The following is a 27,153-nucleotide window of genomic DNA, read 5'->3' as shown; positions in this document are numbered from 1 at the left end:
AAAGAAACGTCTTGACAAATAACACCCCACTTCTACCACTTGAGATATTATTTTGAATTCATCATCATCATCAGCCAATAATCATCCACTGCTGGACATAGGCCTCTCCCAAGGAGCGCTACAACACTCGGTCCTCGGCCTTCCTCATCCAACCACTACCGACTACCCGCCTAAGGTCGTCGGTCCAGCGGACAGGAGGGCGTCCCACGCTGCGTTTGCTTGTTCGTGGTCTCCACTCCAGAACTCGTCTACCCCAACGGTTATTATTTTGAATTAGTCCGGTTAAATATATTGGGACTTTATTCATTGGTACAATGGTTTCCATTAGATTAAACTTAAACGGTTTACCAGTAAACAAAATGTGGACCGTTTTTTGCTTTGTTCTTGTATGTGTCTCACCATCCTATTCGTATATTGTTAATCTAAGTACTTAGTACTTGTATGATTCTGGGTGGTAAATATCAACAGCTCATGTTGATCATTACTTACGTAATTCAACCGTGAGAATGAAATGTTATCGTGAAAATGCTAACATATTTACTCAGACAATTTCTGAATATAAAATCCTAATCCTAACTTAATATTATAAATGCGAAAGTAACTGTGTCTGTCTGTCTGTTACTCTTTCACGCCAAAACTACTGAACGGATTTGAATGAATTTTGGTATACATATAGTGTAGACTCTAGGAAAGAACATAGGCTACTTTTTATTGCGGTATTCCCACGGGAAAACTTTTTAAGGTGAAGCGAAGCTAGCGGGAACAGCTAGTAATTAATAACCAATGCAGTTTTACGAAGAGAGGTTTACTATGACTAGGGTGTCGCAAAATCCGAAAAAAATTGACGTGTGAATACTCGTATATAAACAAATTCTGTTACAGAACTTTTGAAAATTTATGAAAATAAAAATACTCCATAGTAAAAAGTCGCTGGACCAATAAAGTTTATATGGGGAAGCTTTATTTTTAAGCCAAATTACCTATATATTATGTACCTTTATTATGCAGGAATTTTTATAAACAAAATAATAGAAGTCCTAGATAAATACCTAGATAAATCTTACAACACCACTGTTTTCGTTCTTACGAGTATTTCATTTATTCGAGTGGCGCCAATAATCCAATTAAACAATTAATTTATTTACAATATTGTAAATTTAAATTATGTATGACTTGTATATGACCCCCCACAGAGTCATAGCCAGAATTGGCCTTAGTTCTTATACCGCTGGTTTTTAAATGGATGTGTTTATGTAAACATTACTGATAGGAAATCTTTTATGGGGAGCGAGGCGGCGTATGGTGTGTATTACCTATGTAGATGTTTGTATGCGTATGTAAGGTATATTATAATAGGGGAACCCGGGGTAAGATGGGGCCACGGGGTAAGACGGGACCCCCCACATATATGCAAAACTATACATCTTAGGAATCTAAGTAATGAGTCAATAGAAAGGCTTAAATTATTGACCTTTAGTGCGCCAGTGACAGCAGGCGTGAGCGCATGCGTTTTTGTGTAAGCTCAATTGTTTGTTTTTGCGTAGTGTCCATGTTATTTTGACCGGTAGAAACAACGTCACAACACAGTAACTAAAATAGTGGTATTTTTGGTAATTGTGTGTTTTTATTTAAGGTTTGGTACGCTTTGTTTAAATATCGGCAAAATCACTTTAACATTGAAAGTATTTTTTTTATGAATTATTTTTATAAAAAATATAACGTGGGGCAAGACGGGGTATTTTTGGAGGGGCAAGATAGGGTACGGATCTGGCTTGGTTAAGTATTTTTTTTCTCCAAATCGATATTTGACATTGTAGAAGGGCTCTAAAAGGGCTACAGGGAAGTTTGCTAAAAAGACAAAGCAGATACTGCCTACGAAGAAGAATAACAACGAAGATGACTATGTCTACCTCTACTGTGAGGATATCAACAGTCCTACTTTAAATCAAAGGAAAACTGGGTCGGATGTCAAAGGTGCAGGCGTTGGGCTCACACTGCAGGTGCTGGTGTTGACGATAAAAACACAGAAGAAGTGTTGTTTGTCTGTTTTGTACCCCACATTGTATACTTACCCCATCTTACCCCGTACACGGGGCAAGATGGTTTATTTCCCATTTTTTACATTTCTTAAAATAAGTCAATTGTAATGATTACTTTTTTGGCAAAAGCTGTGCCAAAGTGTTCGTCATTAAGTTCCTAATGAGCCATAAATAATTGATAACGTTGTGGTTATAAAAACCTGTTGTTCTTTTTATTTTCCCTTAGCGACCCCGTCTTACCCCGGGTTCCCCTACTAGCTGTTCCCGCGAGCTTCGCTTCGCCTTTTCCCGTGGAAATACCACAGTAAAAAGTATCTTATTTTCTTTCTCAGAGTCTATCCGTTCAGTAGTTTTGGTGTGAAAGAGTAACAGACAGACAGACAGACAGACACAGCTACTTTCGCATTTATAATATTAGTTAGGATTATAATATTTGTAGACTAGCAGACGTAGGTTCCCGTCATAATGAACAGATATTAGACGTCATATTAGACCAACTCAGAAAATGCTGTTGAGAATGCCCTTATAATTGCCATTATAACCATTGCCATTTAAATTTGCCATTATAACCATTTAAATCCATAGATTTAAACTATTCAATTATATAATGATATAGAACAGCAGGTCCATTCATAAAATTTCACCCTGTATGTACAATTTATATTATTGACCGAAGCTATGAACGTTACAAGTTCGATTCCAGGCACCGTTGCACGGGTCCATTATCGACATCGGTAAACGTCACTATATCGCGCTTCGCCATAAAAAAATCCGCAAAACGGCCGTATAATTCTGCCTCCTATAACATTAGGACTAAGTGCAATTTCTCCATTGTCGGTTAGAGGTTAGAGCATAACCAGGTATTAGTGGTTGACTTTTGACACATCTGTCAAGAATTTTATATGGAGATGAAGTATAATTGATTAACCAATCCCTATCGGTTAGATAACCGACTATGGAGAAATTGGCACTAAGTATACAACTATACAGTATTTCTACTAATAAAAGTATAGATTGCATCCAGTGGCGTGCTGTGGACTGCCATAAGCTGATGATCATGATGATAATGATGAATGTTTCTACGAGTAATTTGACTGAGTAATTCTTTGACAAACAACGCTATTATTAGATCCACTCACATTTCATATTCTACCATTTTGACAGGATTCATGCTCGGGTTCGAATCTTGACGGTGCGTAAAATGAAATTTTAGTATGATACAGTCATCTTGATGTAGGTACCTATCAAATATATTACGTGTGTGTAAAAAGAAACATAACTTACCTATGTGAAAATGACGTATAGACACATAATCATGACATGAGGTGGTTATTCTTAACATCTTTTGTCCTTCAAGTATTTTAAATTCGTGAAAATAATACATACCTACTGTTTAAGGAAATGTTTTTTGCGCATTTACAAAATAGGCTAGAATGATCTTTTTGTCACCTTTTAACACACTGTAAAAATCGTAGGTTTATCAATATTCCATCCTCCCATTTATGTACAATGGCTCTCATTTTTTTTAACAAAGGGTTTTATTCCTTGTCTGGCTATGCTATTTAGCTACCAAAAGCGATATCACGTGTAGACTCCAACTGTCTCCAACAATGCTATCTTTGCAACGGGAAAAATATAGGATATTATTTTTTAATTTATACTTTAAATAAATGAAAAAAAGTAAATCTGGTAAGTAATAGTGAACACTTTTGAAGCCTTCAAAGTAAAATTACTTTTAAGGTGACACTATTTTTTCTTCCAACGCTACCACATCAGTGCCAGGAATTACCTAAAGTCTGTTTTTTTCTCTCTCAGATACTAAATTGTCAAATTATGAACGATTGTCCCGCAATTAAGTGACGTATCACTCTATTGGCGGGGTATTCTATTCTATTCTATTCTGTGGGGGTAACAGTACCTGCACCTGGCTCTCTCGAATGGAACCTTTGTGCATATCCCCAAGGTCTAAACTGCCTTCCTAAGCTTGGACCATTTTTCCCACCACGCTGGTCCACTGCGGGTTGGTGGGTTCACATATCTAGATGTGCTAAATCTAGATATGCAGGTTTCCTCACGATGTTTTCCTTCACCGTACGAGCGATGGTATACATTGTAGGTACTTAAATTCAGAAAAGAACTCATTGGTACATGTCAGCGCCGGGATTCGAACCGGCATCTCTGGCGTGAGAAGCGGGCGCTTACCCGACTGAGCTACCACCGCTCCATTGGCGGGGTATCTGAGGTTAAAAAACAGACTGTTACGAGTTACGAAGCTACCTTTGTGACTCTAGTTAGCTGTAACGTGCAAAAAGACACCGCACCCGGTTCCCATGACATCCGAAATGGCTATTTTATGACGTTTATCAAAGAGGGCTTATCAATGAGTGTCAGGTTACAAGTGTTGTGTATGCTTTATGCTGTGAGGTGGTTTGAGTTTACTTGTCTTAGGTATGTTTTAATTAGATAATAAAGTCGATTCTGTAGGCACAAAATGTTATGTTAGCAATGACAAACTAAAAAAATGCTAATTAAAACTAGGATTTTACCTCCTCAGGTTTGAAATGAATATAAATAAAACTGTCTGTTACTCTTTCACGCCAAAACTACTAAACGGATTTGAATGAAATTTGGTATACAGATAGTCTAGACCCTGAGAAAGAACATAGGCTACTTTTTATCCCGGAATTCCCACGGGAAAACTTTTTAAGGCGAAGCGAAGCGCGCGGGAACAACTAGTATTCAATAAGTAGCAAAAGAAAATAATCATTGCACCTTGAATTTTTTAAAGCTGTAACACGCCGAAATTACGAACTTAACACCGGTACATGCAGCTAAATCACTTGAAAACACATTTAATAACCCTCGAAACCTGAAACCTTAACTACCACCCTTCAAAGCGACGGCCAATCAGAACGCGCCATTTTCACCCTCGCGCCTTTTCCAGCCAACCAGCGAGCGGCGTTCATTCGCCGCCATTTTGAATGTCAAATTTCTGGTTTCGGGTTTTTGTCCTTGTCTTTTAAGGGATATAAGAGAGGGAAGGAAGGTGTGTTTTGCGTTTTATGATGCTGAATTGAGGAGTACCGGTGTTCAAAGATTCTTGGGTGTTGAATTACGGCAGAGGTGAGGTATTGAGGCACACATTGGGAGCGATTATGCAGCGACCAAATATAAATTTAGTGGCAGTCCTTATTAGTTTCATGTTGGTAGGAATATTTTTGTTTTGATATACTTACCTAACATCTCGTAATTAATGTTTATGAATCGACAAATTTTAAAAATAGTAAGTAGTTAGGTACTTAATTGTCTTTTCTCATTCTATGCTTTTCTTTTTTTCCCGGGCCTCTTTCGTGTATCCGTATAATACATTCCCATCATCAGCCAATAATCATCCACTGCTGGACATAGGCCTCTCCCAAGGAGCGCCACAACACTCGGTCCTCGGCCTTCCTCATCCAACCACTACCCGCCACCCGCCTAAGGTCGTCAGTCCAGCGGGCAGGAGGGCGTCCCACGCTGCGTTTGCCTGTTCGTGGTCTCCACTCGAGAACTCGTCTACCCCAACGGTTATCGGTTCTTCGGCAGATATGACCAGCCCACTGCCACTTCAGCTTGCATATTTTGACAGCTATGTCGGTAACCTTAGTCCTCTGACGGATAACCTCATTTCTGATACGATCCATCAGAGAAACCCCAAGCATAGCTCTCTCCATAGCACGCTGAGCGACTTTAAATCGGTGGACCAGTCCTACCGTCAGTGTCCACGTCTCTGCACCATACGTCATCACTGGCAGGACGCACTGGTTGAAGACTTTTGTCTTCAGGCTCTGAGGAATGGCCGAGGAGAATATGTGACGAAGTTTAATACATTCCCACCTATTACAAAATACATTGGTTAGACTTAATTAACTAGTACAGTATTAGTTAAACGTATGTTTAATCCCCCCAAAAAATATTAGTTATGTACCTACTTTTTACCTTTTGCTTTTATTGCAAATTATGTATGTATATTGTATACCTACTTACATACACTTACTAGTTCAGTCCATTTAATGTTCTTTTTTAGAAGTCTAGACTTTAAAAAAGTAACAAAATCGCCTGAAATCTGATACGCGCGTGCCTAAAACTGAATTTGCCTGGCCAAAACTTTTTTATGTTTTGTTAAAACAATACTTACACATAGTAATTTAAACCAGGTAACCCTCTTAATAATTATTCCTTTAAAACAAAACACAATGTCAAAAATGTTACCTAAATTTTGGTTTACAAACAATAACCTATAAAAGCCAGCAACACTATAAAAAAGATTATACCGATGTCCGATAGACTTAAGTTATTTAACATGATCTCACTAGATCAACGTAGGACTTTCCTAGGGCAGACTTTTCTTTTTAAATTGCTCAATGATCAAATAGATTCCCTTAACCTACTTTCTAAAATATCAATATAAGAGTTCCTAGAACATCAGCTCGTGTCTGTAACCTACAGCCTCTCTTCGTTGCACACACTTCTACTAAATATACTGGTAATTCGCCTTTAAATAATTTGTGTAAATCACTTTGATATCTTTTCTAACTCTTTTAATAAATTTAAAAATATTGTATTGAACAGCTTTAAAGTACGTGAAGATGCATAACTAGCACATTTAAATTTTTTATAAAAAAAAAATTTTGACGAACGACTAAAAGGTTGTCTGATAGAGATAGCAAGCATAAGGCCGTTTTTTGTACCTTCAAGTTGTCATTTTGGAATATACTTTCATTCACGGTGCAAAATAAAGAGTGTTCTATTATATTCTACTATTTTTGCAACACTCTGTAATTAGCTCTTCCGCTCTTTGCTCATGTCTTCAGTATCACCGATTCTTAGCACAGTAACTGTGGACATCAGAATGTACGGGGTAAATTCCTACAGGCGATATAAGTTAACTCGTACTACATTACAACATACAGTGTGACATGGCTAATTTTCCTACATTAAGGTGAGTATAGATAGACTTTAACATTTTGCCGAGCATTCCTGTGTAATGTAACGTTCTTATACGAATAATAGAATACAGGCAAAATCGTGATAAAAAGTTCGTTAAAAAACATATCAGAGAGCGGCTCGTTGTTTTATTACAAGTAAATGTTGTAATCTATACTGACCTTTAAGGGCCCAAACACACACACTTCGTTGCGACGTCGCATCGTAAAAACATGCGACTGTTTTGACGGTATTTCAGGGCATATGCTTGGTCGCAGGTTTTTGCGGTGAGACATCGCAATTCAGAGTTGTGTCCAAACCTTATGGTTGGCATATCTCTGGTCCAAGCCCTTATATAGTATCTTCTTCTTCTTCTATTAAAAGCTGCGGTCTTGTTGATGCTCTATTCTATTTTATTCTATTCTCTGTGGGCGTGTAAGTACCTGCACCTGGCTCTCTCGAGTGAAACCTTTGTCCAAGGTCTAAACTGCCTTCCTAAGCGTGGACCATTTCCCACCACGCTGGTCCACTGCGACTTGGTGGGTTCATTCACACATCTAGACGTGCTAAATCACACTACAGCCATCACACTAGAGTTGGCTCGTTGACTCTATATTTATTACGCAAAGAGGTTATAATATAATTTGTAAGTATTTATTTACTTATGGCATTCACAATACAAGGCATCCTAGGTATTTTCTCCGTCTGGGTGTTAAATGACAATTTTACTCGGAACCTGTGGTGTTATGTTAATATTGGCGAAGTCACAGGAAACAACACCGTATTGTTTCATATAGAGTCCAGCAACGATAACTTTGCAACGGGTAAAAGATTGTAGTTTTGCTTTTATTGGTAACCATTAAGGGCTTAGGTAAGTATGTAGGTAGAGGTACTATGTAGATAAATAAAACGTATATACGTCACCTAGTCATGACAGTGTAAAATGATTTAAAAGAATGATTGTTGCCCTAATATAATTTATTATATTATAATATATTTTTGTCGTGGAATTCCCACGAGAAATCCCAAATAAAAAAAGAAACATAGTAACCACATGCCATCTTTCAAAAATCTTTTATTACCTACCTAACTATTCATATTTATTTTCAAACATTGAATGGAAGGAATTTATATTTTGAGGCTTTTATAGAAGTACTTATCGAGTTTAAAATACGAACAGGAAAACGGAGCGTGGGACGCCCACCAACCCGCACACTCACGGGCAATTAAAAGGTTCCACTCACAAAATGCCGACACCAAACAACCCATTGAATTGAAATTTTGAACAAAATATTTCCTATTTTGGTTGGTAGTATCCTGATGCTCTGTTAAATACTCTATTACTTAGTACTTCAATGTTGCAGAAGGCTAAGCTAGACTTTTCCGTTTATGAGTAATTTGGTGCTTTTCTCAGTGGAACCTTTTCATTGCCCGCGAGTGTACATCAAGCGGGTGTCTACCTAGTGATAGATTGATGAGGAAGACCGAGGACAGAGTGACGTGGCGTTCCTCGGAAGAGGCAAGCCGTGGACCATTTTCGCTGATGATGATAACAATACAATACAATACAATATAACTTTATTGAACAAAATACACAACATACATTAAATAACAAAAGGAGTAAGCACAGGAGTAAGCAGGTAAAAGCGATCTCTTCCAGGCAACCTGATAAATTGATGATGAAACAATAACTTTACTTTTACTTACATTTCCAAGATATTTTCACAGCAGATTGCAAAAAAGTCCTCCTAAAGGAACCTTGAAGGCTGTGTAACACAACAATGACAAAAGAATATTTAAAAAAAACTATAACAAAACGTTTTTTGAACTTCGAACCAGTTGCAAACGTAGCTCCGCCCCTTATTCTATCTCTGTCATTCATGTGTTACGTCGCAGTCTAGCGCTTTGAAAACCTACACCTTTTCTGTTATTTGACCCGCGATGTTGGTGCGGCGAGGGTGTTCCAAAATTGAATTTTTAAATTGTTTTGTTTTTTTTTTCTAAGCGGAGTGTAGACTCGGCTGCAGTGATTCGGCAGCCTATTGGTGCAGTGTGAGTTTCAAGATTTTTTGTGCGGTTATTGTGAATTACTTGTTTAAAAAGAGTTAAAAAGAAATTTCAGGAGATTTGCGCCTGAAAAAAGGTTAGTTTATATTTTGATATGTTTTAATTTATTAAGAAATCGTTTCCATATTTAAATGCCTGCCAATCCTTTATTAATTGCTAAGCCTCAATTATTTAAGTATAAGGTACTTACAAATATCATGTAGTTAAAACATCTAGGTACCTGCAGAAATCAGATAAATCATCATTCATATTAAGTACTAGCTGTTCCCGCGAGCTTCGCTTCGCCTTAAAAAGGTTTCCCGCGGGAATTCCGGGATAAAAAGTAGCCTATGTTCTTTCTGAGGGTCTAGACCATCTGTACACCAAATTTCATTCAAATCCGTTCAGTAGTTTTGGCGTGAAAGAGTTGGTAGTAACAGACAGACAGACAGACAGACACAGTTACTTTCGCATTTATAATAGTAGTTAGGATTATCATAGGACTTGACTAAAAAGCGGCTTTGCTGCATTACAAACCCAACTTAACCGAAATCAGTAAGAATTATTAACCGGTACAAGATCCGAAAACATATCTACCTACAAACAGTGGCGGATTTACAAATTTGCCGCCCGTAGGCCATTCAATTTTTGCCGCCCCTATTGACTTCTGAAATTCAATTTGTTAGTTTAATCCCGTTATTAGTATGATTGTGAACTTAATGATGTGGATATTTCTATGTCTATCTGTCACCAACTTCAAATGTTTCATCAAATCTTATTTAAGGTTCCGTACCTCAAAAGGAAAAAAGAAACCCTTATAGGATCACTTTGTTGTCCGGCTGTCTTTGTCTCAGAAACGGGTAAAAATATCAAAGCTGACATTTTGCAAAGATATACAGTTACCCAAAATTGATAATGCACATAGAAATCTTCGTCATTGTTCGGCAACGGTCGTATTCCCGAGCGTTAGAAAACTATATGTATTTAGAGTGGTTAAGTGCATTGTTTTCATGAAATTTTAGTAGAAATATGTATTTGGTGCTAAAAGAGATAATTGATTTATCAGTAACGAAACTGGATTCGATAATTCATAATATTGTCATAATATTAAAATTTACTTCGAAAATGTTACAGTACTGTTCCAGTGTCTTACTGAAGCTGATGTAAAGATGGATGAAATAAGGTTTGAATAACACAAGGTTTATATTATAAGAAGAAATGGATTTCAAACACAGGTTTACATTAAAAAATTAAAATCTGAGTTCAAAAGTATTTACAGCTCTGATCATTTCACATTAATATTACACTTACAAACTTGGTCTTTTGGGTGTGGCTTTATTTACAAAGTGAAGTCTGTCAATCTGACATATATTTTATTCTTTAATTTGTTTCATAATAAGGCGTCATCAACAATAATTTGATTAAAGTTGAAATTAAATTTACATTTGAAAACAAAACCAAGAATGTGTAATAACAGCTCTATACTTACATATAATTTCACAGAACTGACTGACAAGAGAGCTGAAGGATCTTTGACTGATTGGTGACAGCCGCCGAGAGCCCGTATTGTTTTCGTTTATGCAAACATGATATTGACTACTATTTCTTTCAAGCAAGGTGCAAAATCCAAGTGCATTGTTTAAGGCTCTTACGATTCAATGATTCTGGTGTTTCCGGGAATACGACAGTTTGCGAAGATTTGCATGCGCATTATTAATATGGGAGACCTGTACAAGGTGGGCCAAAAGTAATCACCCTATTGGAAATTGCTCTCATTTGTACAAATGGCCGCCAATTTCAAATTTGTTTTGATATTGGTGGACTAGACAAATGCAGAATACAAGTTGACAAGCCATGGAAGCCACACTTCCCAAGGACGCCAAATAATTTTGTATATTCAGTTTTCGGGTCGCCTTTTTTTTCGTTTTATATGTCATTTTTCCCCGCAATATCGCCCGATTTAACCGTTTCAGACAGTTTTTTTGGGTGTTTTTTCAAGACCCGTGTTAATGTGAATAATCCCGTGTCTCTGGAAGCCCTGGAAGATAGGATCTTGATTGGCTCTGCTGACTTTTTGATCCACCTTGTACAAATGTACGGCATCGACAGACAAACTGGTAAAATAAATTAATGAAAAAAAAAATGTTACCTTCCATACATGTAAAATGGGGATGATTTTTTTCGTTGGTGTAAGGTATTGTACAGGTCTTTCAAAAATATCAAAGGTCTTCTCAAACCATTTTTTTATTCAGTGACTGGTTTGCGAAATTACTTAGTACATTTATGACAAAATTCCACATTATCCACATATAACCATTACAGCCGTTTCCAGTTTCTCCAAATTCGAAAGTATTCCCGCCGCTTCTTGTCGCGTTACAGCCTTTTTAGTAATATCATATTTGATTGATTTCAAAGAATATGCATGCCAAGAATCTCTTTAACTATTTTTACTATATTTTCTGGCTGACTATCGTCTCAAATTCACTCTATTCCGGGTTTTGCCTTTCCCGATTTCACTCATTTATTTAAGCCAGCGTTGTGTCGAGTTTAAAAAAAATTCCTGAAGCAGCATGAAAAAGCGTCAATCTTGGCTAGTTTAAGACGTGACATAAGTTATTGCATCGCGCTCACTCACATCGCGCAGCCTCAAGAGCGAGCGCGACGACGTAGAACTTTTGTCACGACTTAAATGCGCACCGTACTAGCCCTTCTGAGCATAATTCAGCAGTTACAGTTGCCACTAAATTCAAAGAATATAGGTACATACTGATTATATGACAGTGCGTTTATTTATATGTAGATTGTGTACACGTAAATTTATATTTAAAAAATCTGTAAAATAAAAAATGCTAAATTTGCCGCCCCTCTAAATCTGCCGCCCTAGGCACTGGCCTTTTTGGCCTATAGGTAAATCCGCCACTGCCTACAAACCTAATAGTTATTGTGATAAAAAATCTGTTCCGGCCGGAAATCAAACCTAGGAAGCTCGGAGCTTTAGGCTTGCAAACCTCCAATTTCTATCGTAGATAGAGATATGAAACTGGCAATAACTCAATCTTACACCGCGATCGTTATAGTCCCCCTTATTATAGAAAGTATACTAAAGATGGTTCTGGTTTTAAACCGACTACTGATTTGATGAAAGTCTACAGTTGTAGTAGGTAGTTAACAAACCTAACTATCTTTAGATTCTTTAGTCTACGTTTTATAATGAAGAGAAGTAAGTCCGAATCGCGTAGTGGTTAGTGACCTGACTACTGAGCCGATGGTCCCGGGTTCGATTCCCGGCTGGGGCAGATATTTGTTTAAAACACAGATATTTGTTCTCGGGTCTTGGATGTGCCCGTAAAATGGCAATAGGCCCGCCCCCTATTACATTGGGACTAACATAACACTCTGGAGAAAAGTGGGTGCAGCAATGCACCTCTGCCTACCCCGCAAGGGAGTACATTAGTACAAGGCGTGAGTGCGTGTTTTTTTTTTTTAGAAGTAAGTCCAACCACCACCTAGCCTCGTTTTAGCTAAGACGACTCCTGTGACAGTTCACAGTTTTCCGAATTACAGTGCCACAAACTTATCTGTTCCGGTGCGATCTTTTAAAATTAGTTAGGATCCACTTCCGTTTTCAGGTCTTTATAGTTTTACTGTATAGGCAGTATAGGTGCCATCACAAGAAAAACGGTAAAATTCCACTTCAAACAGTTGAAACCCTCCGCCGGACATGTAAAAAAAATAAACAATAACATTGTTTAAAATATTACATAAAAATTGTATACACAGCAGCTTACCTAGCTAATATCTATGGTAGGCATAATTAGTAATTACAACTCATTCATAAAAGATTGCAATTCAGATATTTTTTACTTACAATCCAGTTTAAAAACTCTAGATAAATAAACTCATTAGCATCCAACAATCGTCCACTGCTGGACATAGGCCGGCCATAGGAAGCCCACACTCTGTCCTTGGCCTAAACTGCTGAATCGATTTTGATGAAAAATTACTACGAACACTCATCACAACGTCAGTAAACAAATCCGGATTCAGAATGTGCAAAAGACAATGATGAATTATCGTTATTTAGGACCTACTTTATAGCGTTTAATGGAATACTAAGAACTTATAATAAGTAACAAAATTTTGTCGCCAACTTCGCTTTTCATTAAAAGGTTTCCCGTGGGAATTCCGGGATAAAAAGTAGCACATTAGCAGTTTTCACGTAACGTACTCACAAACTATCGCAAAATATTAGTAGGATATTTTTCTGCTGAATTTCAATTTTGATTGTAAGCACATTTAAATGCGCATTATTTATAGCAATATTGCAACACATTTCAAGAAAACAATGTGAGTTATCTAATTAAAGAATAGGATATCATCAGCGTTTTTACATGTCAAATGTGGGAATTAACGTTATTATTTCATCATAACTTTTCATAGGTATATCTACAGGTAAAATACACATAATGTATACAAAATATGGACACCAAATGACCCCAATTTTTTACTACCTAATTACCCTGGGCGCTTTGTCGCGAGCAATGAAACAGTTCCAGTGACAATAGCACCAAATTACTCCTAAACGGAAAAGATTAGCTTAAAGACGCCGTCTGTAATATTGGATTAAGTACCTACATTTAACAGTGCATCAGAATATTAGGTAAGTACTACTTAACTAAAAACATTAATATTTGGGTCAAATTGTAACCTTAAATGTTTTTAATAATTGTGGTTGGTGTCGACTTTTTTGAGTAGAACTTTTTCACTTATCGTTGGTGTAGTTTTTTGTCCCGGATTTCCCGCGGAATAAATACCTTTTAAGGCGAAGCGAAGCTCGTGGGTCCACCAACCCGAACTGGGCCCGTATCGTGGACTAGCTAGGCCTAAACCCTTCCTTAATTAAAAGGAGCCCCGTGCCCCAGCAGTGGGGATGCGATGGGCTCGTGGGAACAGCTAATCATTCACAAATTCGTACCGTGTCAATTAAACCATTTGTTGTTTACGTTTTAGCGTAGAAATTTTGCGTCCGGCCATCGAATTTCAGTTATGAAAACATAGTGGAGTATTTTTCTTAAAGAAACCTGTTTTTCGAATACAACGTCATTCATATTTCCGTTTTTCATGTAAAACATAAGCTTTATACATACTCAGTGTTACTTAGGTGTTTTTAATAACTACTTATATATGTGTTTAGTGGAGGAAAGACTTTAGTAGAATGAATAGGTATAGGTACATGTTCCAAAGGGTAATAAATAAATGCTTGCCCGATTTTAGCAAACATATTTAAGATTATTTTTATACATATAAGACCTGTTGCTCTCGAGATCTCGAGCTTTGGCTGTGGGTTGATTCAACGTCAGTCGTTCAGGACAAATGATTTAATAAATAAACATAACTTGAACCAGAACCCAATACTAAACTCAACTTTACACTATTTCAATGAATTGTGCCTATGTATGTTAAGCCTAGTGGTGGATAGGTTTTATTCTATTCTGAGAGGGAGCGAAGCTCCTGTACGTGGCTCTCTCGAGCGGAACCTTTGTACATATCCCCTTAATTTCAGCTCAGCCAGCCTAGCTCCCGAGTAAAGACACACAAGCCTGGGTGTTGCAATAGCTAAGGTTGGCGCTCTGTTAGGTGTGATAGGTTATGATGATAGTCTTTTTTGCCAAATAGGTGACTTGCGGGAGTTGCGAGCAAGCACCACACATGTCAAGGGTTATATTTTAAATCTTAGGGTCAGCGTGACGAATTAGTGACATTGTAAATTATGGGCCAGATGTTTGTGACAATGGTTTAAGAACAAAGCTGAGGGGTATAATGACTATGCCAAATGGGGCACTGACTTTTTTTGTCCAGCCATTGCAGTGCTATGTAAAATAAATAATTATGATTATTTTAGAGGTTGTAGTAAATTGACAAATGAAAATAGTCCATATTACTCATTTATCTAGAGTCTAGAGTCTCACCTACTATTAATTTGGTAGATTTACTGAAATATTAATTCACAAAACTATTTTCTTTATTTACAGATTAAACCTAACGGCGAATAACTTTATTGAGGTATCCTAATGAAATCAACAAACATGGAATCATGCTCCGATCGCCTTAGTCCATCCAGTGACCTGACGAATGAATCAGAAACGTCATTACCAGCCTTCCCTTACGATAATACGAACGGCAACTTCTATAATCAACCAGATCTGAACGAAAAACAATACTTCGCTTACAAGCAAAAGTCTCCAAAGGCAGATGATAGAAAAGAAACCTATTTGCAAGACAACAATCGAATGGTTTCCTTCGAAAACTATCTGTCACCGCAAAAGAATAAAAAGTATTTGAACTTCGAACTAAAGTTGCCGCCAAATAATGACAGCTCGTTTTTTTCTCAAATAGAGAACGAGGAGGCAAGGACTATCCGCTCGAATGCCTACTACAGCGATGTGCAGAAAAGCTGCGTTCAGAAATGCGAAAACAATCCAAATTTAGAAACGAAAGTGACCGTGCCGGTAACCTTCGAAAATGTGAAAAGCAATGATAGAGACCGCGTTTCTCAGTCGTTTTTCGGTGAGAATGAGAACAATAATATGAGGAGGTGTCTGAATTTCAACTCGGAGCAGGTTCAGTGTGTGTGTGAGGCGTTGCAGCAAAAAGGTGACATAGAGAAGTTGACGGCCTTTTTGTGGAGTCTACCTCCTTCTGAGCTTTTACGCGGGAATGAAACTGTTTTGAGGTAAGTAAAGTGAAACCTCTTTTAAATTCTGTTTTTTATCCTAGATACTAAATTGACAGATTCTGTACGTCTAGTATAGGTTGTTGATAGTTGACACAACGTTTATAGTTTCAGTTTTCTTCCATACATTTACAAGCAGCGCCTCTAGCGGAAACTATCATAAACTAAAATTGGTAGTATGAGTTATTTCAAATCGTAGTTTTAAAAAACGAAATAAGTTTACGTGTAAATTATAGCTTTTTGGTAGTACGAGTTACATGTTTGACAGATCTTAGGTAGTCAGCTTCAACGAATTCGAAAACTTTCATAGTTGTTGCTCTCACTGAAAATTTGTAGGTGAGAAGCGTTTTGTTGTTGGTTAGGATCTAGTTAGAATTTAATTTGTGACTATCAGCGATCATATTTTGCGTGGCGAATGGCTGCAGAGGCAGAGGAAACCCTATTAACCACTAGGACGTTTATTCCGAGATCGTTTGGCCAACGCCATTCATTGCGCAGCTTCACCTACTATTTGATAAAATCTATTTTTGTTTCTAATTTAACCTAACACAAACTTAAGAATGCGGAGTAATGATGGCAGGGATAGTGCTTGTTATTAGAGATAGTTTAAATTGGTTCAGTGACTGGACCCAATAGAGTACTATGTTGGTACTGATCCCGCTTGGACGCTATTTTCAACCAAGTCCAATGCGACTGTGTCGTGAAATCTGCCTGCCACGTATTTGTTGCGTCCAGGCACTGAACCAATGTATATCACCATTAGGGTGCTTACATAGAGATACTGGTTACCTGTATCTACCCGTACCGGTAACCTGCTGTTTATCTTTCAGCGAGTGCGCTAGAGCATTTCACGGTTTTAAATTTCTCAGTGAGCGATACCTAATCAAGTTACCGTTACGGGTAGATACAGGGAACCCGATTCTTTACGTAAGCACCCTTAGAAATGAAAAATAAATGTTTAAAAATAATCATTTATTACTTATATAGTTATCCATTACATAAATGGCCTAAATCCCCACGAGAGGACGATAGCGTCGCGGCGTTGACTGCCTCGGACGAATCACGCGTCGACGGGTTGTCCTAGGACTCTGCCTTGGTCTCAGTGGGGCAACAAGTATTAGGCTTCTTCCGACGACAGGGCATCTTGGGCTTCGTCCAACGACAGAGCGTCTTGGGCTCCCCACATGTGCAGAATAGGTCGTAGGAGATTCTACACCATGTACGGACATTTATTTATGGCAGTTAACCTGCCGTGGGGTCCATCGGCAGGCTTGTTTAGGTCCCCATTCCTGTAAATAGTACGAATAGATTAGGTCTAGTAAAATATTATTTATTCCTACAATTTTACCTTAAGTTATCGTAAACATAATAAGTATATAGGTAGGTAGGTACTTACCTTTCCATAAAATCTACAATTAGGTACTTCGAATTGCGATGCACTTGTGAGGATCATTCTTAATTTTATAATTTTTATAAATAAAAGCTTGTAAACCAAATTTCAGTTTGTTTTTGTTAGAGTCATTGACATTGATTGACATATATATTTTGGTAAGAGTCATTGACATATAATATACGAAAATCAAGACGCCAAAATGACATGTGTGTTTGCCCTTTCTTTTTACAAGCGCTAGAAAGAGGTAAAGTATCTAGAGTGAAGTTCGCACAATCGAGTTGTAGCATAAACGATATCGCATGAACTATAATAAAAAAATGTAACTCATACTACCAATTAACTTGGAAACTAATAGTTTGGCGTGCTTACGATTTCTATCAACGTTGACATATATTGCAAGCCCGTACTAGACGCTCTGAACGGTTCACCAACAGTATAGTGCCACAATCTTATCTGTTCCGGTGAAGGCATCGCTATGGTCGAATCCAGTGATGCCATCGATTAAATTTTGCCTGGTTTAAACGACAATGCATTTCAGCTATTACCTATTTTTATAATTAGGTATATCCATAAGTATAGATAAATCAAAATATAGGGTCTATAGTAAATAAAAGAGGATATAATATATCAAACGAAATTTGTTGTATAAAAAATTTGTCCACGGCGAACAGAAACAAAATTAGTTCTGATTATGTTCTGATATAAGACATTAAATATAGATTTTACAATGATATAGGTAATATCTGTAGGTCGTGGGAATAACGAGATAGATAGACTTAAAAAACTATTAAGTACAACATTATTATTCATTTATTTATGAACACTTTGTTTTTTTTCATTTTCTAAAGTAACAAGAAACAAAAGCATAAAATTAAAAGAAATTCAGACAATGTACAAAGGCTAATTGCCAAAAATCCATTTCTTCCAGCCAGCCCTTGATACTCCTAGGGGAAGAAGAAGATGTCATTAATCATCATTATTTCATCTAAAATCGCTGCAGGTGCGAATAATTCTTCTTGCCTAAGGTATAGGTACGCAGCTTCACTCACACCTGTAATCAAAGAAAAATAAAGATTATATACTTTCATCACGACCCGTCCCGTCCCCACTGCTGGGGTACGGGTCTCTCGGGAGAATAGTAATAAAATTACATGTGAGTATATGGGTAAAATTATTCGTCATATTTGGCAACACTAACCTGTAGCCGCTGCAACTCGTACTTCCAATTTTTCAAACGGAATTAAAGGCGCCTGCATACGTTATTCTTCCTGCATAAAAGCCAATATATGTAGTATTACTTTTCTTGCATCACTTTTCAGCGCTTTTGGCATTATTTCACCCAGAAAAACACAAAACAAATTAAATAACGTAGCGTCAGCCTCTTCGCAGAAATTGACAACTCAAATAACGCACAGAGTATGAAATGACGTTTGACAATGACGTCTCGTTAGTACACATTTTGACCACCGGAACAGATAAGATTGTGGCACTATACGTCTAGTATAGGTTGTTGATAGTTGACACAACGTTTATAGTTTCAGTTTTCTTCCATACATTTACAAGCAGCGCCTCTAGCGGAAACTATCATAAACTAAAATTGGTAGTATGAGTTGTTTCAAATCGTAGTTTTAAAAAACGAAATAAGTTTACGTGTAAATTATAGCTTTTTGGTAGTACGAGTTACATGTTTGACAGATCTTAGGTAGTCAGCTTCAACGAATTCGAAAACTTTCATAGTTGTTGCTCTCACTGAAAATTTGTAGGTGAGAAGCGTTTTTGTTGTTGGTTAGGATCTAGTTAGAATTTAATTTGTGACTATCAGCGATCATATTTTGCGTGGCGAATGGCTGCAGAGGCAGAGGAAACCCTATTAACCACTAGGAACTAACACAAACTTAAGAATGCGGAGTAATGATGGCAGGAATAGTGCTTGTTATTAGAGATAGTTTATATTGGTTCAGTGACTGGACCCAGTAGAGTACTATGTTGGTACTGATCCCGCTTGGACGCTATTTTCAACCAAGTCCAATGCGACTGTGTCGTGAAATCTGCCTTACTGCGTCCAGGCACTGAACCAATGTATATCACCATTAGGGTGCTTACATAGAGATACTGGTTACCTGTATCTACCCGTACCGGTAACCTGCTGTTTATCTTTCAGCGAGTGCGCTAGAGCATTTCACGGTTTTAAATTTCTCAGTGAGCGATACCTAATCAAGTTACCGGTACGGGTAGATACAGGGAACCCGATTCTTTACGTAAGCACCCTTAGAAATGAAAAATAAATGTTTAAAAATAATCATTTATTACTTATATAGTTATCCATTACATAAATGGCCTAAATCCCCACGAGAGGACGATAGCGTCGCGGCGTTGACTGCCTCGGACGAATCACGCGTCGACGGGTTGTCCTAGGACTCTGCCTTGGTCTCAGTGGGGCAACAAGTATTGGGCTTCTTCCGACGACAGGGCATCTTGGGCTTCGTCCAACGACAGAGCGTCTTGGGCTCCCCACCAGTGGCGGCTGGTGCCTCAGATACCCGGTGGTGCACTTTATGGGTTTAGTAAATTTTGGAAGAAAAATAGATTATTACAATTTAGAAGTAAAAACAATATAAGTATATTTTACCTTATTTATATTTTAATACAATTCTGCGTTCCTTTATTGACGCGAAATTGCTTCTCCGCCGAAACAAAAACAACACACGGAAAGCAAAATAAAGCATTTATTTAGTCTCTCACATTCACATAACCATTTCTTTTTATTGTACATTTCACTTTTGAAAAGTCTGGTATATTCCTAAGTTTTATTTTTTGTTTTGCACTCCTGTTTTAAGATGAGAAAAGGCCCAGCAGATTTAATGTCCAGTCTATTTTGAAATATCCTAATATTGCTTTTTTTATGAAGTTAATATTGTATTTTGCACTCATTTTCACTGATACACACACATACACACTCACGAAATCTTTACTAATTTCTTAGTTAATAAGTAATTAAACAAATTAATTACGTATTCGCGCGCGAAAGGTGAAACTGTGACAATGAGATGACAAGTGCATCGTTCGTAGGTCGCCACCGCCACCGGTCAAGGCCACCGCCCGCGCATCCCGAGTCCCGTGGCGTCATTCGTATTATTTCGGCAATTTCCGGTTGCGTGCGGCGCACGAATTTATCCTAGAACTGCATACAGTTTGTACTGAGCATCTTCCGTCTCACGCGCCGGGCGATTTCCATCCTGTTTCATACTACATGTAGGAGCTCGCCCCGTGCGACAATCCGAGCGCACGAGGCCGTTTTTGTTCAAGCAAAAATAAGATCTAATTCTTTCGCAGTAGAAATCAAAATAGGCCAGCTCGATTTCATTTAAGTCGTAACGATAATCAGATTGATGTAATTTCTGTTTAGGGTAGGTATTATGGTTGTTATATTGGTATATTTTGTGAAGTTTTTTTAGATGTAGGTACCTAGTATGGTATAGGAAGAAGGAAGATACATATTTAGAAGGTTTTTAAATGGTAGTGCGTTGCACGGGCGCACTTTAGGTACAGCCGCCACTGCTCCCCACATGTGCAGAATAGGTCGTAGGAGATTCTACACCATGTACGGACATTTATGTATGGCAGTTAACCTGCCGTGGGGTCCATCGGCAGGCTTGTTTAGGTCCCCATTCCTGTAAATAGTACGAATAGATTAGGTCTAGTAAAATATTATTTATTCCTACAATTTTACCTTAAGTTATCGTAAACATAATAAGTATATAGGTAGGTAGGTACTTACCTTTCCATAAAATCTACAATTAGGTACTTCGAATTGCGATGCACTTGTGAGGATCATTCTTAATTTTATAATTTTTATAAATAAAAGCTTGTAAACCAAATTTCAGTTTGTTTTTGTTAGAGTCATTGACATATAATATACGAAAATCAAGACGCCAAAATGACATGTGTGTTTGCCCTTTCTTTTTACAAGCGCTAGAAAGAGGTAAAGTATCTAGAGTGAAGTTCGCACAATCGAGTTGTAGCATAAACGATATCGCATGAACTATAATAAAAAAATGTAACTCATACTACCAATTAACTTGGAAACTAATAGTTTGGCGTGCTTACGATTTCTATCAACGTTGACATATATTGCAAGCCCGTACTAGACGCTCAGTCCATTGTCCCGCCAATAGAACGATACGTCACTTAGCCCCTGTTCCACAATGTCTGGTTAGTCGCTACCTGTCGGATAAAATACATGCTGTCACTGTCTAAAAAATAATAACAGAAAGTGACAGCGTGTATTTTATCCGTCAGGTAGCCACTAACCAGACATTGTGGAACAGACCCTTAATCTCGGGACAATCCACTGTTGAGTGTTGATAAAGAATCTGTAAATTTAGTATCTGAGATGAAAAAGCAGACTTCAGTTGAAACTCGCCAGAATACCTCTAAAAGTTAGATTACGTGAGGCCTTTGTCTTGCAGTGGGTGATTACGGGCAGATGATGTTGATAGCACTTATCCGACAACTCTCTCAGCACAAGCTTGCTTGTGTTGGGGTCCACCAACCCGCACTCGGCCAGCGTGGTGGACCAGGTCTAAAACCCTTCCTTGGAAGGAGACCCGTGCCCTAGCAGTGGGAACGTAATGGGTCGTGATGGTGATGTTCATAGGGATAAGATGTATGCATGGCAGACTGTACTGTACTCTACTAAAGCAAAAAAAAACATTGTAAATGTACAGAAAGTGTGACTAATTGCTTTACTTTGGGTCATCTCCTGCTGTGAATTCAATGCCATTGTCTAAGTTAATGGGTTTCATAATGGTTAGAGGGTGTATTATAAAGTCTTAAATTACCTAGTTTATTTCAATACGCATTAACTATTGCAAATAAATATTGTGTTTACGTTTACTCGGCATTTTGTGGGTGGAAAATTTTCATTGCTTTAGAGTGTATTTAATTTCTGGTGTAACATTTAAGTCTACCACTACCTTATACTTATATCAAACTGCTTTTAGATTATCTTTGACCCTTCCATCATGTTTTTTTTCAGGGCCAGAGCTCTAGTTGCCTACCACAACGGCGTGTTTCAAGAACTGTACGCCATCTTGGAAGCGCACACTTTCCCGCCGCGACATCACACCGCTCTGCAGAATCTATGGTTCAAGGCTCATTATAAGGAAGCTGAGAAAGTTAGGGGTCGACCTTTAGGTGAGCTACTTAAATTAATTTAAGCGATTTAGGGCCACTTGCACAAACATACTAAATCTAGATTTAGAGTCAAATCTCGATTTAAGAAACGTCTATCCATATAATTTATGGCTTAAATCGAGATTTAACACTAAGCCCCTGTTTCACAATGTCTGGTTAGTCGCTACCTGTCGGATAAAATACATGCTGTCACTGTCTAAAAAATAATAACAGAGAGTGACAGCATGTATTTTATCCGTCAGGTAGCCACTAACCAGACATTGTGAAACAGACCCTTAATCTAGATTTAATATGTTTGTGCAAGTCGCCCTAAGTTTATCTATCGGTATCGTACTTATCGGAACAGATGTATTAAGTATTGTATGGAGAAACGGCATCGGTAATGTTGATGAAGTGGACACACTTGTGTGAATTTCTATACAAAGAATACTGAATGCGATGCGTCCGTTGCGTACTATGCCGAAAGCATACCCAACTCAACTTTCTGAGAATCATAATTCGTCACTTCATAACTTAAGCTACGTTTATAAATTGTTTCCTTACATACATTGTTTAAGCCTATAGCCTATCATACAGTCGTTAAGCCTAGTCAGAGGCCTTCGGGCGGCATGAAAACATCTGACAGTCGGGTTGCCCACTTACCCGACAACTCTCTCAGCACAAGCTGCTTGTGTTGGGGTCTACCAACCCACACTAGGCCAGCATGGTGGATTAGGCCTATAAACCCTTCCTTCATTGGAAGGAGACCCGTGCGCCAGCAGTGGGGACGTAATGGGTCGTGATGATGATGATGATAAATAAATGAACAATAAACAAAAAAAAACCATCAAAACCCTTATATTTCATTTCAGGTGCAGTGGACAAATACCGGCTGCGCAAAAAATATCCGCTTCCAAAAACAATATGGGACGGCGAGGAAACGGTCTACTGCTTTAAGGAAAAGAGCAGGAATGCACTGAAAGACTGCTATTATAGGAATAGGTCAGTTCTCCAAACAGTTTTTAACAGTTTTACAGAGTGTGGGAATTCTATAGTAAGCCAAAGGGGGTGACTAAGGGGGTCATAGAAGCTTTATAGAATTTCCCAAAGTCGTAAAACAAAAGTTATTCAGAATTAGAGCCTTAATCATTCCCTTTATTTAAGATAAAATTTTTGCAACATCATCTATTTCAAAGAAAACACTTCATAAATATTTTGTTCAAGTTCCTACTCCTAGCGCCATCTAGCGTCAAGTAGCGTAATAATTATTTCCTCAGAGAGAGCTTTGACAACTGCCATCTAGCGCCGAGTAGCTGTACTATTTAAAGCTCCAGTGTTCGTCCCGTAAGGGGCTCTACATTTTCGTAGCAATTCGTAGCACCGGTATTCGTAGTAGTTTCAAAAATATAACACAGTACCTAAATAAAAACGACTTATATTTTAGAAATATACATTTTTCTTAACTTTTCTGTAAAAGATAAAGATTTATCCAAGATTCGCTGAATAATTAAAAACCAACTATTTTTACTAGATATACAGAGTGTAATTTTATATGTGACCTTCTCCTTACCCTCACACTGAGGAACTTACACTATGGGACTACAATTCCAAGAATATCAGCTGCAATCTGAAATATACAGTACAGGGTGTTTCTAAATTAGTAAAGTATTAAAATAGTGAGCCATAACGGGGTGATGCTTAACTAGTTATGTTCTGCAACTGGTAATTCGTACAAAAATGCTACTGCCTCTAGCAAAAAGACACGTAAAGCCGGGTCCAGACGAGTGTAACGTGTAATGTAATTTACCATGTAATGTAACGAATTCTACGTGTGGACGTCACAACGAGCATTACATGTTACGTTCGCGGTTAATCCATCGGCTGTCGGTTTTTCGCGCGAACGCAAAAGCGCGCGCAGTGCTCGTTTGGTTGAGTTCGTGTGCCGTCCACACTGTTGACGCTAAATTACACGTAATGTTACATTTCACGTTACACTCGTCTGGACCCGGCTTAACCAATACCGTTTTCGTATTGTTTTTTTTTAAATTGTAGAACAAAAGTTGTTTATAATTACACCCTTAGTGCCTTACTTAGCCCTTCTCTTAACATCCTGTGCACACATAATAACCACTACATCAGTCAGCCGTTTTACAATACTCCCTCTGCAACTCACCCACCGGCCCTAATCCTAAATCCTTTACCGCCAGATACCCGACCCCTGACGAGAAGCGCGCCCTGGCCCGCAAGACCGGCCTGACCCTCACGCAGGTCTCCAACTGGTTCAAGAACCGGAGACAGAGGGACCGCACGCCTCAGCAGCCTAATAGACCGTTAGTACACTTATCTGTGACGTAAAAGAGAGGTGTTTTAATTTTCACGTAACTGTGTGTCTGCTTGTGGTAGCGTAACTTCCAAAGGACTGAATCGAATTCCGTTTTGTTTCTTTAGGGTCGTAGATAATATAATGTTACCCCGGGTGTTCTTTGATGAAAATCTATTTAGCCGTGTTGAATTGGGGTTTTTAATTATTTTTGAGGTTATCATACGTTCATACATTGAATAATCAACCTTCATAAACTGCTGGACGTAGGCCTTCCTCATCCAGCCACTATTACCGGCTATAGACCAGTAAACCTATGTCAAATGTCAGAAAAATCAGTAAACCAAATTATAATACCTACCCTTTCTAAACTATGTGTAGTTTTCTAGTATTTTCTCTTTAGTCAGGTTGAGAATATATTATTAGAATACCTATCCTAAAATATGCCCTCCCTTTTCACAGAGAAATGCTGGTGCCAGCCCAATACGCTGGCCCTCAAGGAGGCCTATCTCAAGCCCTATTGCCAAACGCCTACTACCACCAACTACAAGATCCTTCGCACTTCTTACACGGAAACGCACCGTAAGCTCAGAATAATAACACGCGCCAGCCGTGCCATAGACGAAAGAGTTTAAGAAAAAAGGTTGGTCTATGGTTTGTTTGATAGTTGCTGTCACATTTAAAGTGATTTAGTTTGGCGGTAATTTATGTAAAGTTGCGAATTCAATTGTTATTATTTTATTACTTTACCTCTTGATTATTAAGAAATAATTATGTAGTGAATTACAATGCAAATATTGTTAATATTAATGCCATATTTAACTGTATAAGCCATTTCTGTACGGGTTTTGTGAATAAAATAGGTAATTGTCTATAATACCGACAGAAAATATTCAATAAGTATTAAGGTTGTATAAAAATATCATTTATACTATTGTGATTTGATTTAGTCGTAGCATGTAGGTACCACTGTGTAGATTTTATTGTAAAAAGCCAAAATTACAATGCAATATTACATTAATGAGTAATTAAAAACCTGACGAGTAATATTTGTTATTTTACTTGTAATAATAATAATTTAAGTTCATCTATGCAGCGGGTAGGAGGGCGTCCCACACTACTATTCTCAGTTCCTTTGCTTCACTTAAGCACTCCTCTGTCCAAATGGTTGCTCGTAGTTTCATCATCATCAACATCAGCCAATAATCATCCACTGCTGGACAAACATTAAATATAAAATCCACCCTAGCTTCGTCAAAAATAAAATACAAAAAAGAAATAAAACAAAAAAAAACAAACAAAACACAACTTACTTAGCTAAATAAACCACCCCAGGACGCACCCGACCCAAAAGTCCCCATAACGCTAGCTGCGTTGCCGCGCTGCACGGCAAGGGAGATCCTCTGTGCCAGGTACGCCCCAGAGCGGTAGTCAAAACCGCGGCTCCTCAAGCGTCGACATAGGCCTCTCAAAAGGAGCGCCACAACACTCGGTCCTCGGCCTTCCTCATCCAACCACTACCGGCTACCCGCCTAAGGTCGTCAGTCCAGCGGGCAAGAGGGAGTCCCACGCTGCGTTTGCCTGTTCGTGGTCTCTACTCGAGAACCCGTCTACCCCAACGGTTATCGGTTCTTCGGCAGATATGACCAGCCCACATATGCTCGTAGTTTAATTCATTTTAATTATTACACAATAACCTTACTACTCTTACACATGCAGACAGCTACAGTCGACAAAAGGAAAATTTTAAGTATCCACCCCTAGCACAAACAGAAGGGCTAGCACGGGGTGCAAGACACGCGCGTCAAGACGTGCGACGACTTTAAATAAAGAAAGTGTAAGCCTTACACTCGACTCTTTTACTAACGGGGTCTTTGTGAAATGGTGGTAGAGTAATATTATGACTTTTGAAAAGTACCTGCTTAATTGTAAAATTCTACGTCAATTTCATTTCATTCACTGTACTTAATTCACTTTATTCCACCAAGCTAATAAGCACCACTCCCATATTCTAGTAAGTAGATTAAATAATAAAAACCAAGCCATGTAGGTAAGTACATTGTGCAAAGCTCACATTAAATTGTAATGTATGTAGCTAGGCAACACACATACTAACTAACCTTACGACGTTAAATTTATAGCTCTCTAGAGCAGGAAGCTTTTAGTTTGAATACTATTTTTTTATACAGGGTGTTGCAAAAAGGGTATACTAAGCCAAAACCAGCATGTGCTGCATTTTATATCTAAGCCCGAATCTGATATCAGAATTTCAAAACTCGTGAAAAAATTAATTGTTCTCCATAGTAAAAAGTCACGTGACCAATGTGAATTTTGAAATTCTGATTTCAGTTAGAGCTTAGTATACCCTTTTTGCAACACCCTGTAGAACACGTAGGTAGGTACCCTATTTTGTAGGTTTTTAAATTTTAAGTCATGCTATAGATGAGTGGCTGTACCAGTTTGTATGTACACTGAAATTCTC

At 38.1% G+C, this 27,153-nt stretch overlaps 1 protein-coding gene and 1 long non-coding RNA gene across 2 annotated transcripts; one reads left to right on the top strand and one right to left on the bottom strand.

Annotated features, from left to right (window-relative positions):
* The first annotated feature begins 8,947 nt into the window (after positions 1-8,947).
* Positions 8,948-25,711, top strand: LOC105385060. Its single transcript, XM_048632309.1, has 6 exons — positions 8,948-9,147; positions 15,083-15,783; positions 22,215-22,372; positions 23,224-23,353; positions 24,559-24,681; positions 25,134-25,711. The coding sequence occupies exons 2-6, from the start codon at positions 15,122-15,124 to the stop codon at positions 25,255-25,257; spliced, it is 1,197 nt and encodes a 398-aa protein (XP_048488266.1). The 5' UTR covers positions 8,948-9,147; positions 15,083-15,121; the 3' UTR covers positions 25,258-25,711.
* Positions 16,741-17,603, bottom strand: LOC125491123. The gene is made up of 2 exons (XR_007268134.1): positions 17,180-17,603; positions 16,741-17,072 (listed from the first exon to the last, which is right to left on the bottom strand). It is a non-coding gene; the product is annotated as an uncharacterized LOC125491123 (long non-coding RNA).
* Positions 25,712-27,153: the final 1,442 nt, after the last annotated feature.

The sequence above is a fragment of the Plutella xylostella genome, chromosome 31 (genome assembly GCF_932276165.1).
Source record: "Plutella xylostella chromosome 31, ilPluXylo3.1, whole genome shotgun sequence".
NCBI lineage: Eukaryota > Metazoa > Arthropoda > Insecta > Lepidoptera > Plutellidae > Plutella > Plutella xylostella.
This window is presented reverse-complemented; position numbering and strand designations above follow the sequence as displayed.

Coding starts and splice junctions, on each gene's coding strand:
- LOC105385060 (XM_048632309.1), top strand. CDS start 15,122: ATGAAATCAACAAACATGGAATCATGCTCCGATCGCCTTAGTCCATCC. Junction 15,784..22,214: donor GGGAATGAAACTGTTTTGAG/GTAAGTAAAGTG, acceptor GTTTTTTTTCAG/GGCCAGAGCTCTAGTTGCCT. Junction 24,682..25,133: donor CCTCAGCAGCCTAATAGACC/GTTAGTACACTT, acceptor CCCTTTTCACAG/AGAAATGCTGGTGCCAGCCC.